The sequence below is a fragment of the Lithobates pipiens genome, unplaced genomic scaffold, assembly GCF_037356315.1.
Source record: "Lithobates pipiens isolate NorthernLeopardFrog02 unplaced genomic scaffold, aLitPip1_a1.2 Scaffold_19, whole genome shotgun sequence".
Classification (NCBI taxonomy): Eukaryota; Metazoa; Chordata; class Amphibia; order Anura; family Ranidae; genus Lithobates; species Lithobates pipiens.
In genome coordinates, this window is record NW_027507764.1 from 131,471,972 (window position 1) to 131,487,598 (window position 15,627).

The 15,627-nt window shown below is 41.0% G+C and overlaps 1 protein-coding gene across 1 annotated transcript in view; it reads right to left on the bottom strand.

Moving 5' to 3' along the window:
- Positions 1-15,627, bottom strand: part of AHR (aryl hydrocarbon receptor) — a 194,260-nt gene that overhangs the window by 56,287 nt on the left and 122,346 nt on the right. Inside the window, exon 3 of the mRNA XM_077491272.1 lies at positions 8,587-8,693. Coding sequence (XP_077347398.1) covers positions 8,587-8,693 — 107 coding nt within the window. The remainder of the gene's footprint in view (positions 1-8,586; positions 8,694-15,627) is intronic.

A 15,627-nucleotide genomic window follows, 5' to 3' on the forward strand; every position in this document is an offset into this window, starting at 1 on the left:
GGAACACTCAATTTCCCAGCAGTCTGTGTTCCGCCTATCACGGACATCCTCTCATCCTCGTCCGTAGTATGAGGATGAGCGGATGTCCGTGATAGGCGGACCACTGACTGCTGGGAAATTGAGTGTTCCGCCTATCACAGACAGGGAGGCGCGGCTTTTGAATAGTGGAATGGCCCCCGTCTGTCTGCACGACACGCTGATCGGGTAGACAGACGGAGGGGACTCGAGTATAAGCAGAGTGGGGCACTTTCAGCCTAAAAAAAGGGGCTGAAAATCGGCTTATACTCGAGTATATACGGTATACTGTTATTCTGTACTTGCCAAAATATGCTGCAGAAATCTCCCTCCACTAAGTCTGGCTGCATCCATTTTAAGTGTGGGCAGCTGAAGCTGCTGCCTGTTCACTTCCTGGATTTACACAGACACACACCTCCAGCTCTGCAGCTCTCACTGGCCCTCTAATGACTCATCACCCCTCACTTCCTGGCAAGCTCTCGTGAGAGAGGGGGCTGTACATTATGTCATAAGCCTAGGCTAATGACCAGACAAGAAATGGGAAGTGGGCTGATTAAAGTATTTACTGGCAGAAAAAAAAAAGTTTTACTATCCAAAGTTAATACAACAAAAAGGGCAGAAGATTTATTATATGCAAAGATGAAAAATGATTACTGAATACTTTATGAATGCATTGCAGTTTCTATGGGCAAATCTACTATTTTTTCAACTTGCCATTGAGGACAACATCATGGCTGGCAAAACTATAATGGCTTTTAAAGCACAGAAAAGTATAGTTTAAACATAAAATCATTGATAAATAATACCGTTTTAGATTTTATTACTACATCCATATGAAAGAGTCATACACATACATTTTTAATGTATGAGGACATTTATATAGAAGGATGTAAATCTCTAATCACATTGCTGTGTGAAAGATGGCAACATAAACTTCACTGGTGCTTTAAAAAAGAAATAGTTTTTCTAACCATAGCACTGTAATAGATATGGACTTCAGGAATGGAATGGTTACACTAACATTTCAGCAGCTATTCACCATTCAATGTTCAGGTCAATGATTTTACCAAGCTACCAGTTGTCATGTTGTTGATGCTGGGTCAAGCACTGAAAAGGACCCTTTTCAATTAAATGAACGGAATCCATGTTATGGCTTCAAAAATGCATGCATTTAGCCACGGATCTGATATACTTTTCTTGTTCAGTATAGGGCTGAGTTTTGGAACAGCCAATTAACTCATGGAAAATGCATTACTACACATGCACATTTTTGGAAGTCTTTCAAGGTATGTTTAAGTATTCAGCACCAAGTAAAAAAAACACTTCCTATAGTCAAGGAATAAAATACTTTTTACATGGGATGAGTTTCTACGATAATGAGATGTGCTCATGACCAGATCTTGGTCTAATGACACTCATGTCCTCAGGAGACACCCCCAGGAGATTGTTCAAATAACTAGCTACTACTATATTACTACAACGCAAAATGTCTGACCAGTTTAAAGAAAACCTGTAGTGCTGAATACTCCTTATTTAAATGGCAATTGTCCAACACCAATGGTGCCACTTGGTAGTGTTAAACAGTATAGCTTGTACCTGGATGGTCATTTTGATGTGTTCGGTGTTTTATACTACTGGGTTAAGGTTGTGGATGCATTTTTTTTCGCATGACCATCTTGAGGTTTTAGTTGTTTATGCTGCTGTTTATGCTGTTTTAGTTTGTTTGAATTTACATCTATATGTACAGTACTATTATACGCATATTTGAATTGTTTTCATATATTCTATTTTAGCGCAGCTCAATGTATTGAACTTGAATATTGTAAGTAGTATTATACCAAAGTAAATAGTTTCAGATGAAAATTTTACATATATAAATCACAAACTAAAAACCTAAAATGATATAACACAAACAGGTACATTATCCCTACAATTAACCTCTGATTAACCTGAGCCCTGTAATTAACTTATCACAATATTCAAATAATCCCTAAACCTACTACCCAAATCTTTACCATATTCTCCGTCTAGTTCCTGATTAACCAGTCAAAATTTGCTTTGTGGGTGGCTCTGTCCGCACCTTCCCATCCGACATCCTTCCATTGAAAAATCAAAGGTGCCAGGTGGGAAGCTTTTCAACCGAATAGGCCAATCAGCCGGGCCCACCGGAGCTGTCAGAATACAAGAGCCACAGCTGAAAATTCATCAATCCATTCACACCGTATAGAGCAGAGATATGCAATTAGCGGACCTCCAGCTGTTGCAGAACTACAAGTCCCATGAGGCATAGCAAGACTCTGACAGCCACAAGCATCACACCCAGAGGAAGAGGCATGATGGGACTTGTAGTTTTGTAACAGCTGGAGGTCCGCTAATTGCATATCCCTGGTATAGAGTGAACAGAGGAAACTGTTCGGATTTTTTATTTTTTTTGTTCAGCCGGCCTGGCTAGCCTTAGCATTTGCATTCTTGTAAACCCCTTTAAAAAAAAAAACAAAAAAACATTAAAATAAAAGCATGAGAGTTAGGCCTCATGCACACTGGACGTTTTAAAAACGCCAGTAGCATTAGCTGCAGAATGAGTTTTTCAGCGTTTTTTGCAGTAGTGTTTTTCAGCTGTAGAGTTATTTTAGCTTTTTTTTTTTTTTTTTTTTTTTAGCAAAAATATACTCCCACAAAAGCTTATGGCTCAAAAATGCTGATAGATGCAGAATAGCTGCGTTTTCAGCATTTTTACAGCTGAAAAACTGCACTTTAAACCCACTAGTTCTGGGGGGGGGGGGGGGGGCAAAAACAGCTGATCCATTACTGAATTTATCATGGATAGTATTAGCATAGGATTTAGAAACAACCCAAACTGACTAGGACCTGTCAGTTTTTATCAGTATGCGCCTACTACTGCTATTGCGGAAAGGGGGAGGGTCACATTATTTCAAGATGTCTTCTAGGCATTACCAGAGGGGGGTCTTCTTGGGTAAAACCCATCACAAGAAAAATATGGTACCATCATTTCTGAAAATGCTAGTTGACTGGTTAGGTTAAACCACTGGCCTGGCTTCAATACTTTATTAGCTGCTGAACAGGCATATCATTATGAAAGACAGAGATCAGCCTTATCTGCATACATTCCCTGAGTAGGTTGCCGAAACGACTGAATCAGTGTGACAGCCAGAAAACTATCATTTTTAGAATAAGAGGTGACAATGAAAGCCTTTGCCTTAAAAAGTATTCATACCCTTTGAAATTTTCCACATTTTGTCATGTTACAACCAATAAAGTAAATTATTTTATTGGGATTTTATGTGATAAACCAACTCAAAATGGCACATAATTGAGAAGTGGAAGTAAAATAATAAATGGTTTTCTATATTTTTTAACTGGTTTCCGCCCGCCCACTGTCAAATGACGGCGGGAAGGTTCTCGTTCACGGGGGTGCGCAACGATCACGGCCGCGCTGTGTTGCTAGGACAAGGAGTGACCCCGATCTGTGAAAAAACCCACGGCCGTGGCTCTTTAACCATGTGATTGGCTGAGCCGATCACATGTAAACAAGGACAGTGTGTGTGGCGAGGAGAGCTGATCAGCGGCATCTCCACGCAGAGGGACATTTAGGAATGTAATAAGGGCACTGATCATCAGTGCCCCGATTACAATATTGAAAAACAGTGTCAAAAATCCGTGCCCACCAATGCCAGCTATCAGTGCCCACCAGAGGCAGCAATCAGTGCCCATTAGCGATGCCAGTCAGTGCTGGCAATCAGTGCTGCCCATCACTGTCGACCATCAGTGCCACCCATCAATGCCCATCAGTACTACCTATCCGTGCTGCCTATCAGTGCCCACTAGTGCCACCTATCAGTGCCCATAAGTGCAGCATATTAGTGCCTCATCAGTGCCACCTCAACAATGCCCACCAGTTGAGCCTATCAGTGTCCATCAGTGCCGACTCATCAGTGCACATCAGTGAAGGCGACAAAATTTAGTGACAGAAAAAAAAAAAAAAAAAAAAAAAAAAAAAAGGGAAAAAACTTTTTTTTCCCAACATTTTTTATTTTTTTTGTAAAAAATAAAAAAACTGCGATTAAATACCACCAAAAGAAAGCTCTATTTGTGTGAAGAAAATGATAAAAAATTTGTTTGGGTACAGTGTAGCAATTGTCATTCAGATTGCGACAGCGCAGAAAGCTGAAAAATGGCTTGGGCAGGAAGGGGGTGTAAGTGCCCGGTAGGCAAGTGGTTAAAAATAAATGTGAAAAGTGTGTTGTGCATTTGTATTCAGCCCACTTTAGTCTAATACCCCAAACCAAAATCAAATGGAACCAATTGCCTTCAGAAATCACCTAATTATTAACCACTTAAGCCCCGGACCAATTTGCAGCCAAAGGACCAGTCCCCTTTTTGTGATTCGGCACTGCGTCGCTTTAACTGACAATTGCGCGGTCGTGCGACGTGGCTCCCAAAACAAAATTGACGTCCTTTTTTTCCCACAAATAGAGCTTTCTTTTGGTGGTATTTGATCACTTCTGTGGTTTTTATTTTTTTTGCGCTATAAACAAAAATAGAGCGACAATTTTGAAAAAAATGCAATTGCAAGCATTTTTTACTTTTTGCTATAATAAATATCCCCAAAAAATATCTAAAAAAACATTTTTTTCCATAGTTTAGGCCGATACGTATTCTACATATTTTTGGTACACTGTCACGGAGCTCAGGACCGGGTCACGGGCGCTTGCGACCCACGGATGGGCACCTAAAGAGCAACGTTGATGTGCCCAGCCGTGCCATTCTGCCGACGTAAATGTGCAGGAGGCGGTCCTTAAGCGTTTAAATAGAGTCCACCTCTGTGTACTTTAATCTCATTATAAATACAGCTGTTCTGTGAATCCCTCAGAGGTTTGTTAAAGAACCTTAGTGAACAAACAGCATCATGAAAGCCAAGGAACACACCAGACAGGTCAGGGATAAAGTTGTGAAGTTTAAAGCAGGGTTAGCTTATTTTAAAAAAAAGAAGACGATATCCCAAGCTTTGAACATCACACGGAGCACTGTTAAATCCATCATCTGAAAATGGAAAAAGTATGACACAATTTCAAACCTACTAAGACATGGCTGTTCACCTAAACTAAACAGGCCAGGCAAGGAGAGCATTAATCAGAGAAGCAGGCAAGAGGCCCATGGTACCCCTGGAGGAGCTGCAGAGATTCACAGCTCAGGTGGGAGAATCTGTCCACAGGACAACTATTAGTCGTGCACTCCACAAATCTGGCCTTTATGGAACAGTGGCAAGGAAAAGGCCATTGTTGAAAGAAAGCCCTAAGAAGTCCCGTTTGCAAGAAGTCATGTGGGGGACACAGCAAACATGTGGAAGAAGGTGCTCTGGTAAGATGAGACCAAAATGTAACTTTTTGGCCTAAAAGCAAAATGCTATGTGTGGTGGAAAACTATCACTGCACACCATCCCCACAGTGAAACATGGTGATGGCAGCATCATGTTATACAGATGCTTTTCTTCAGCAGGGACAGAGAAGCTGGTTAGAGTTGATGGGAAGATTGATGGAGCCAAATACAGGGCAATCTTAGAAGAAAACCTGTTAGAGTCTGCAAATTTTCAACATTCCATTGTAGCTCTGGCTGTATGTTTAGGGTTGCTTTCCTGCTGGAAGGTGAACCCCTGACTAGGGCAGAGGTTCACCTTCCAGCAGGAAAGCAACCCTAAACATACAGCCAGAGCTACAATGGAATGTTTTAGATCAAAGCATATTCATGTGGTAGAATGGCCCAGTCAAAGTCCAGACCTAAATCCAATAGAGAATCTGTGGCAAGACTTGAAAATTGCTGTTCACAGATGCTCATCATCCAATCAGAGCTTGAGCTATTTTGCGAAGAATGGGAAAAAATGTCACTCTCTAGATGCGCAAAGCTGGTAGAGACATCCCCAAAAAAGACTTGCAGCTGTAATTACAGCAAAGGTGGTTCTACAAAGTATTGACTGGGGGGTGGGTGGGCTGACTATAAATGCACACCACACTTTTATCATATTTGGGAAAATTATAAATGGTTTTCTAATTTTTTTACAATCTTAATCTTCACAATGATGTGCCACTTTGTGTTGGTCTATCCACAGGGATAGGCAACCTTGGCACGCCAGTTGTGGTGAAACCACAAATCCCATCATGCCTCTTCCTCTAGGAGTCATGTCTTTGATTGTCAGTTTCTTGCAATTTCTCATGGGACCTGTAGTTTCAAAACAGCTGGAGGGCCGAGATTGCCTACCCCTGGTCTAGCACAAAAAAATCCCTATAAAATACATTCACTTTTTTGGTAGTAACATGACAAAATTTCACGGGGTATAAATACTTTTTCAAAAGGCACTGCATCTGCTCTGGTGCATTCTAAGAACTGCATCAGGGTAAATAGACAAAACACGTCTGCACCTTTTTATCCCAATTCAGTACACAACAACATTGCACTGTAACGACTGTTGGTTCATTTTTTAAATTTTTTTTTTTTTACCAGGGATTTAATATTAAAATGGTAACTCAGTCCACAGCATTCACAGTTGACTTTAATACCCAGTACATAGCCATAATAATGTATTAGAATTTTTAGGTTATTCCAAGTAACACTCAATGAAATATCCCAGCAGCCCTCTACAAAGCTGCAGTGTTACCCATTGTTAGCTTGCTTGAAGTCAAATGATGTTGTTGCGTATGTCAATTTACAGTCAGTCAATAAGATTCTTATTTTAAACACTTCCATGAACAATTCATTAAAAAAGAAAGTTAAAAATGTTTACTGCATCAGGGACAAATGTCAACTGCAATTTCCTTAATTGCATGAAGTGTTTGTATGTACTACAAGAGCACAATGTAAAACTGCATACAGTACAACAGAGCTGGTTATGGGGCGACTTAAACCTAAAAAAAAAAAAAAAGCTTTGGTTTTGATGTGGCCTTCAGAAGAAAATGTACCCTAATCCACAAAGAGATTATTTCTCTGACATAATTTATAGCTGCTGCAAAATGCACCAATGTGGCTTATACAGTTGATCAGAATTAACACTTCCAAGCCACTGTTCATGGTTCCACTTCCTGAATTCTGTCAAGTACAAAACTACACAAAATACATTGCCCAATACAGTGTAAGCATTAAATCTGCATTATAAACATGGAACCGGAATGGTGATAAAGGATTCTGACTTCACTCTGACTTTCCTGATCTGCGCACTTGTTTTAGGTCAGTGACTCGGAAAGGTAGCGAGACAGTCAGGGAACTAGCGTTTTCACAGGGAGGTCAGCAACAGCAAGCTCAATCGTTTTCAGTCAGGCCCCTTTCACAGGGGGCAGACACTGATTAAATCAGTAGGGGACCTGTCCGCTGATCTGAGCAGAGAGGTAGATAATGGTGTTCGCTCAGTTTATGCAGCATGGACACAGACCGAGCCCGCTCTGCTCTATGGACCGGCTGGTGTAAACTGTCTTCACTGTCCATTTATATCCGACTGCCTTCCCATCCGAATAGATGGAGGGGGATGGTTTCCCTTCTTTTAGCCGATCGGATCAGAGGTAAACAGACACAAGTCCGTTTACATCCGCTGGTCCATAGGGGTAAATGGAGGGTCCAAACAGGGCTGCCTGAAAAAACCAACAGGCGGATCTGATCAGACTTTATGTGATATGTGAAAGGGGCCTAAAAGTTTTACACAGTAATGAAAAACAGTAAACAATTCATGAATTCAAAACATTTTAAAATCTGATCATGAATTTTGTGAATCAGAAATAATGTGTATAGTACAAGACACAGGAATTGATTCATAGACCATGGGTTTTATGGAGCCATTTATCAACACCATGCATAACAAATTTTATTCTGGTGTAGGGAGTGGGCAGTTGGCTCCATCCTTTGAGACTCACATGGCTGCCTATGAGTGCAATGTCATAACACGGGGCTTGTGTTTCCCTGTTTGGAAAATACCTTTGAGTGGGCACATATTCTGGGGGTTTTCTATGACCATACTTATACCTAATTTGCAGATTCTGAGACAGCTGCTGAATTGGAAATACTGAAGTACATACAAATTGGTTAAAAACCATCTAAAGAAACATCTGAAATAACGATGTTTGGCCCAATTTCAAATAATCTTTTCCTTCCCTATTTCGGTGTTACACAAAACAACTTGGGCAGATCACATATTAACCAATGAATATGTAAAGTCTAGGGCACAAAAATGAACTGTGTATGGTCAGCTTTAGAATAACCAGGTCAATATTCCAAACTGGCTACAAGCCTTACTATTAAACAATGACATCTAGCAAGTTTTTGCTGACACAAATGTAATAAAATGTGCCAACTCTTATTAAATCAGGACTGTAATGTGCGGGTGATGGAACATCTTGCAACCCTTTATATTAAACTTCCACTGAATTTTACATTTTGTTTAATGTGTGTGGTGGCACTGCATGAATTACAACACTGGAAAACAGCTGTACTCTAAGAAATAGAAAAAAAAATCATGTTGCATCAAACATTCTGATCACCATAAAGGCTACTGTAAATTTTAAACATACATACTTGTAACAAAAGTTCTCCTTCAAATGAACGCAGATCTTCTCCTGGTTTAACGGCTCTCCGATTGTCACCGATTCCATTGCCGTCCGTCTTAGAACCTTGTAGTGCAACTGTGGAAGAAATACAGCAAGAGCATCAATATGTGCAACACAATAATTACAACAACTATAAAGAACATATAATACAAGATATTAAAACTAGAAATATAGTAATCAATCATAATCACACAGGTTTTCCGGAATTATACCCAGCTCAAAAACAATCTGCGCAAACAATAGACAAGTGAAGTGCAAAAGGAAATCTAGATATACTTCAGGGGAAACAGACACCATGAACAATAATCAAAACCGATTTCAGTATAGTCAGTTGCTGGGATTCTAGCAGTGAGTCCCATGGCTGTTCTCCATCTCCTACAAAGTGGATGTTACCAAATGTTCCACTGCATCCTGTTAAAGTATTCATAACAAAAATACATTCAAATCTTCCAGATGGTGGAAGCCCAGCAAAACTACAGAAACTCAGAAATGTAAAAAAAAAAAGAAGTTTGTGTTATTTATAAAAAAAAAAAAAAAAAAAAATCATACTTACCTAGGTGGATGCAGCATCGGTCGAATGCTACATCTATCCCCCACTGGCTCTAAGACTGAGAACTGAGCGATCAAAGACCGCTGATTGCTCAGTTCTCAGTACTCTGTGAGCAGAGAGTTGGTGACAGTCAGTCTCCTGCTCTCTGCTCTGCCCCCCACATGCCCACCAAAGCACTGGGCTGTAGAGGGGGGCAGGAGTGGCTGGCTCAGGCTCTCAGCAGCTCGCTGAGAGGATGAGCCAGGTGCCAGTCCAGGCATCTGGGTGGATCCCGACCATATAGTTACAATCTTTCCCCAGTCTGGACCAGCTCCGCGACGTCAGCGAACAGCGATTTTCAGCTCGCTGTCTACTGAAAATGGGTCACAAGAGTGCAGATCCTCAAATGAGCTTTGGCTGTACTTCTCCTTTAAGTACACAGATTTAGCCCCTTGAGTCCCCGAGATATAGGAAACCAGAAGGTGCTTAATTTTTCAGCATCTACAGAAAACAGAAGTATACAATTTTGTGGATTAATGCTTTAGCACTACAAAAATCCAATGGGCCTATTTAAAAAGGGAGAGCAGATATCCTAATAAGCTCTGCACTGGCCGTGTTGTTTACCATTCATAAAATGCAGTGTGTCCTTCATAGCATTCTCTACATAATGCTCGGTGAGACCGGTCACATGACTGAGGGCCACATAATCTACAGGTTCTCCTCTACCTGTGATCCCCCCCCATATTCATTGGGCTACACTTGTTTTGGAGTAGTCTGCAGTAGTGACTTTGTCGTTACCACGATAGCTGGGCAGACAAGGTCTCCATTACAATGCAAATATATTGTGTAAAATAGAAAAACAGTCACAATTATATAAAAATCGCTCCACAAACCATATTGCCATTTTTCGTCAATTCTTTTTTACCCGGCTGATTTATCCTCTCTTACAACATACAGAATATACAACATGCACTCCATCAATTTACTATATTCCTATGCCATGAAGAGCATAAAGAATATAGCCATCTATTGATTGTTAAGGTTTTGAACTGGCAAGTGTACACTGTAACGGTAACCTTATGATGTACAACACATATCTTGCACATGTCATTTAAAACACAGTGAAAAGCTTTTTCGCTTTTTTCTTTTCTTTTTTTTTTTTTAAGGGAAAGTGAAAATGGTATAAAAAGCAGCGTGAAAAAGGTGTAAAGTGAAATTCACTGTACAATTAAGACTAAAAATGTGTGAAGTTTGCCTCCCCTGTGTAAACTGAAATACAATTCTGATTTCACAGAAAATAAAGCAGTTGGTTTGGTCAAAGAATTCAAGGTCTACTGAAAATAAACAGAATGAGAAGGTAACACTCAAATATTTGCCCTTACATCTGCTGTACTGGATCTCTCCCAAAAATAAACAAGGGCAGCATGTAAGGTATCATTTTATTTTTTATTTTTGTTTGTAACTGCTTCATAGTCCCGATATTAAATGCAATAAAGAAAAAAGCCCACAGAGTTAAAGCCACTTATCGATAATGCTTCATTAATATATGCAATACTCCAAAAGTTTGCGCCTGCACCTGTCTATATGGCAGGAACTAGAGAGAACTGTGCTCTGCTAAGGGATCACCACATGGGTTTTTCCTGAATAATCAGTGCTACCGGCTATATCCAGCAACACTGATCACTGTGTTCTGACAGTGGAAAAGGCTCCCCGGGTTCCTCAGAAATAAAGTGATTAATGTATGGGCAGCTTAAGTGAGGATTCGTCATAAGGAAATGGGAGGGTTTTCCTTTGCAATCATCTTTCTTTAAATGCTTTAAATGCTTTGGTTTTGTCTGGTTCACACTAGTCCACATGATAAAATGAAGCGTTTTAGTGTGCAGCCAACTCCCAGTTTAAGTTTCAGCATGGAGTGATGCGATAATCATTTCAGTGCATCATGCAGTTTAATTAATTGTTTTCTTTTCTAACCTTAAAGTATCATATCCACCGCAATACCACCGTATGTATTGGGGTTGCACGGATGCCGTATTGGTGCCAATACGGAACATTTGCATGTGTAATCAGTCGTGCAATCCGATACCTGAAACCAATGAATGGGCTCAAATCACACTGCAAAGAATCGCATGTGATTTTAATGCAGTGCGATTTCAGTCTGAATAACATTCGGGGCCCCCACAGCGCTCCTGTGTGAACCCAGGCTTGCACCAGATTCCTGATCAAATCACATGCAATTCTTTGCAGTACAGTTTGAGCCCATGAATTGTGTATGGGCTCAAATCGCACTGCAAAAGGTATTATATTCATTATTGGCAAGTACTTCCTCTGTTGACTTGACTGTAGAGGTAGCTTTTTCCTCAGCTGGGCCAGATATAGTCCAGCGAGCCCACCCAGTAGTGGTTCTTCCACTTCCAGCGGGTATCTCTGGGATGTCTAAACCCTTGAAGGTGAAGGGGAGACCTTGACTGAAAGTATTAGTACTGGTACAAAATGGTACTGGTGCAACCCTAGTATGTATATATACACAATCTTGTATTGAGGCGGTTATACCAGGATCATGGTTGCAGCTGCAATCATGATTCTGGTACCGTTCTTTTCAGCAGGCGATTCCCTTTCAGGCAAAAGTGCAGCAGCTATACAGATCACTATTACAGATGGTAGAAGCAATAAAGTTGATCAAAAATTTTTTTTTAAAGCAGCCCCGTCCATCCGGGCAATAATTCTAGCATCAGAAAGCCTGTGCGACTCTAAACTTGTAACCTATAAAGGCTTTTAAAATTTTGCCTATGGAGATATAATAGGTATATATAATTTAAAAACATGGCATGTTAGGTATCCATTTACTTGCCATAACATTAGCTTTTATATTTTACCTAAAAATTGGCTATTATATTCCATTTACGTGCACTAAATTTCATTGAGGTGTATTTTTTTCTGAAGATTTTTGTTTGATAAACCCCTGTGCAAATATTATGCAACATAAAAAAATTGCAACATTATATATAAAAATAATGTTTGGGGATAATTTTCTAGCAAAAAAAAATAAAAAAACTTTCATGTCCAAGTATATTGCACTTCAGTGCGGTGACATGAAGTGCCATCCAAGTGCACTGCAGAAAACATGCTGCATTTTTCCACGCTGCACTGCACATCATCCTGTGTCATGATGTGATTGGGGTACACAACTAACAATTGGTTTTCTTTGTGCCACTGTGGCGATTTGCATGTATCTAGTGCAGGAAAACCGCCAGTCACCACATATTGCGACCAAGCCCTAAATATTCTGAGGCACTGGAACAAGCATAAGGCAAGTGAAAGTGGTTGTAAAGTCAGGTTTTTGATCTTAACCACTTCAGCCCCGGACCATTATGCTGGCCAAAGACCAGACCACTTTTTGCTATTCGGCACTGCGATGCTTTAAGTAACAATTGCGCAGTCGTGCGACGTGGCTCCCAAACAAAATTGACGTATTTTTTTTCCCCACAAATAGAGCTTTCTTTTGGTGGTATTTGATTTGGTTTGCGCAAAAGTTATAGCGTTTACAAAATAGGGGATAGTTTTATGGCATTTTTATTAATAATTTTTTTTTTTTTACTAGGAATGGTGGCGATCAGCAATTTTTATTGTGACTGCGACATTATGGCAGACACAGACATTTTTGGGACCATTGTCATTTATACAGCAATCAGTGCTATACAAATGCAGTGATTCCTGTGTAAATGACACTGGCAGTGAAGGGGTTAACCAGTGGGTGGCAGTGTAGGGGTTAAGTGTTCCTAGGGGTGTGTTACTAACTGTTGGGGGCTGGGCTTTCTTTTAGCGAACACTGATCTCTGCTCTAATCACATGGAGCAGAGATCAGTGTCACTTGTTGCTAGGCAGAACGGGGAGATGCCGTTTACAACAGCATCTCCCAGTTCAGCCACCCTGTGAGACGATCGCAGGTATGCCCGCGGCGATCGAGTCTGCGGGACCCGCGACCGGACTCGCGGTGGTCCGGACAAGCACGCGAGCGCGCCGCCGGTGGCTCGCTCGCAATGGCAGGGCGGCATTAAAGATTGGACGTACCAGTACGCCAATATGCCTGCCCATGCCATTCTGCCGACGTACATCGGCGCGCGCTGGTCGGGAAGTGGTTAATGCATTCTATGCATCAAGATTAAAAACCTTCTGAGTGCAGCAGCCCCCCCTCAATACTTACCTGAGCCCCATCTGTGCCCAGCAATGTCCACGAGTGCCTCAGCAGTCTGGGACTCTCCTCCTGATTGGCTGAGACACAGCAGTGGGTGCCATTGGCTCCCGCAGCTGTCAAAGTCAGTTAGCCATTTAGGAGAGCGGCGGGGCCGAACCAGGGCTCCGTATTTAAATTGACAAATGGAGCTGTGACTCGGTTCAGATGACCCCATAGAAAGCTGCTTGCTGTGGGGGCACTCGACAGGAGGGAGGGGCCAGGAGAGCTGAAGAGGGACCCAAGGAGAGGAGGATCTGGGCTGCCCTGTGCAAAACTACTGCAGAGCAGGCAAGTATAATGCTTAAATCAGGAAGGCTGCCAACTCGGATGCTCTTGAATAAAAGTACTTTATTAGTTACATGGGTACAGGGATACAGGCTATACCCCGACACTTTTCGGCTAAGAAGCCTTCATCGAAAGCATACGTTTGATTTAAAAATTGATATTTATAACAAAGTAAGCACTCCAAATGGAGCGGGTGCACCCGGATCAGAAAATCAAATCAATTAAAAACACATGGAGAAAAAAGAAAGACACAGCAGGCATATGAGGGACATATCATGAACAAATAAACATGTTCTGCCAGTATTCCAACTAATATATCAAAACAATGTAGCTATGTTAAGAAAAGATTTATGTCTATCCTATCATTTAAGCCATATGGTTTTCTAGTATTGAGGGTATGGAACCACCACACTTCATGTTTAAACAGAATACGATCAGTGTCACCTCCTCTTGGGAGGTTTTTTAACCTGTTCAGCACCAAAAAAAGAAAACGTGTCAAAATTGCCATGGTGTACTTCTCGGAAATGTTTCGACACATTTGAAATATTTTTAGCATTAGTATTTGAGGTGTCATTTAAATGTTCTGAGATGCTAACTCTCACCGGGCGTATAGTACACCCAACATATTGCAGGCACTACATTGAATTACATAAACCACCAATTTAGAATTACAATATACTGTTTGGTGGTAGATGTTTTCTTAGTAGAAAAGGAAAACAATTGGGTACTTTATGTCTATGGCAATGCCTGCAGGTATTATGGCCACACATGTAGGATTCTATAGTGGAAAGCCAAGTCTGGTCTGTTTGGCCCCTGAGAGCAAAACAAACTGCATTGGAGAATCTTCAAGCAAAATCTGAAGAAGGATCTTTTGGGAAACCGAAATCTAGCATTAATATGGAGGGATAAATATTTTTATCCCTCATGTTATGAGGGATACCAGAAGTGACATTGTGGATTCTTTTCAGAATATTGTGGAACCGGAGCTGGTTAAATTGCAGGAATCAGATCAGCAACATAACATTAGAAACAAAATCAATTTGACCAAGAAAGAAACCAAAGCCCTAAACGCTTTGAAAATGAGATCTGACTTAGCGATTCGTCAGGCAGATAAGGGGGGTACCATTGTCAATTTAGTAAATCAAGCCCCTTTTATCTTGCTTGTTAACTGCTGACTACCTGATTATTGCTTAATAGCATATGAGTAATTCAATGATATAAAAAGGGACAACCTTGGGACCTTCTGAGCACAACTACTGTAACTTACAGGCTCATAATTAATCTTAAAATATGAGCAAATGAGTGCATACACACCGACTAAAAAAATATACTGTATATGTTTTGGCAGGGTTCTACTGAAAGAACTGCCATCAATACTGCTATTATACTACACGAGTATAAAGGCAGGCATTATCCAATAACCCAATATCTGAAAATCTCTACAAAGCAATTAATAGTACAATTACCACGCCTACAATTGCCAATTACCCACTGCTGCGTCCATTGACACAGACAGCGGGACTCAGCCTCGCCAATGGCCCCCAGTGCCCCAGAAAAACCAGCGAGACCTAGAAGTGAGCGGAGAGAAAAGCTGCTGATGTGCACAGCGCTGGACCGAATGAGGGCCCAGATAAGTAAAAGGTAGGGGGTGGGGTGAGGGGGGATGCTAACCACTTTAATGCAACGCATAGCGTCAATGATCCCCTGTCAAAGTCAGCAACTTTGAAATTGTTATATCAATGGGTTTAGTTTCCACTTTAACACCTGCTGAGAGTCAGTTGATTCAGATGCACGGTTAGTAAATGGTAGAAGCAAGTGGTTGAGCTGTGGTTTTGCTGCCCACCTAAACAAAGACATATTCAGGGTTATCCACATGCTGCATCAAAAATTAGACCCCACTGCATTTGGCAGGAAGTACCGCCACTGAACACGACACATTAGGGGCAACAAGGGGTGCTGCATGC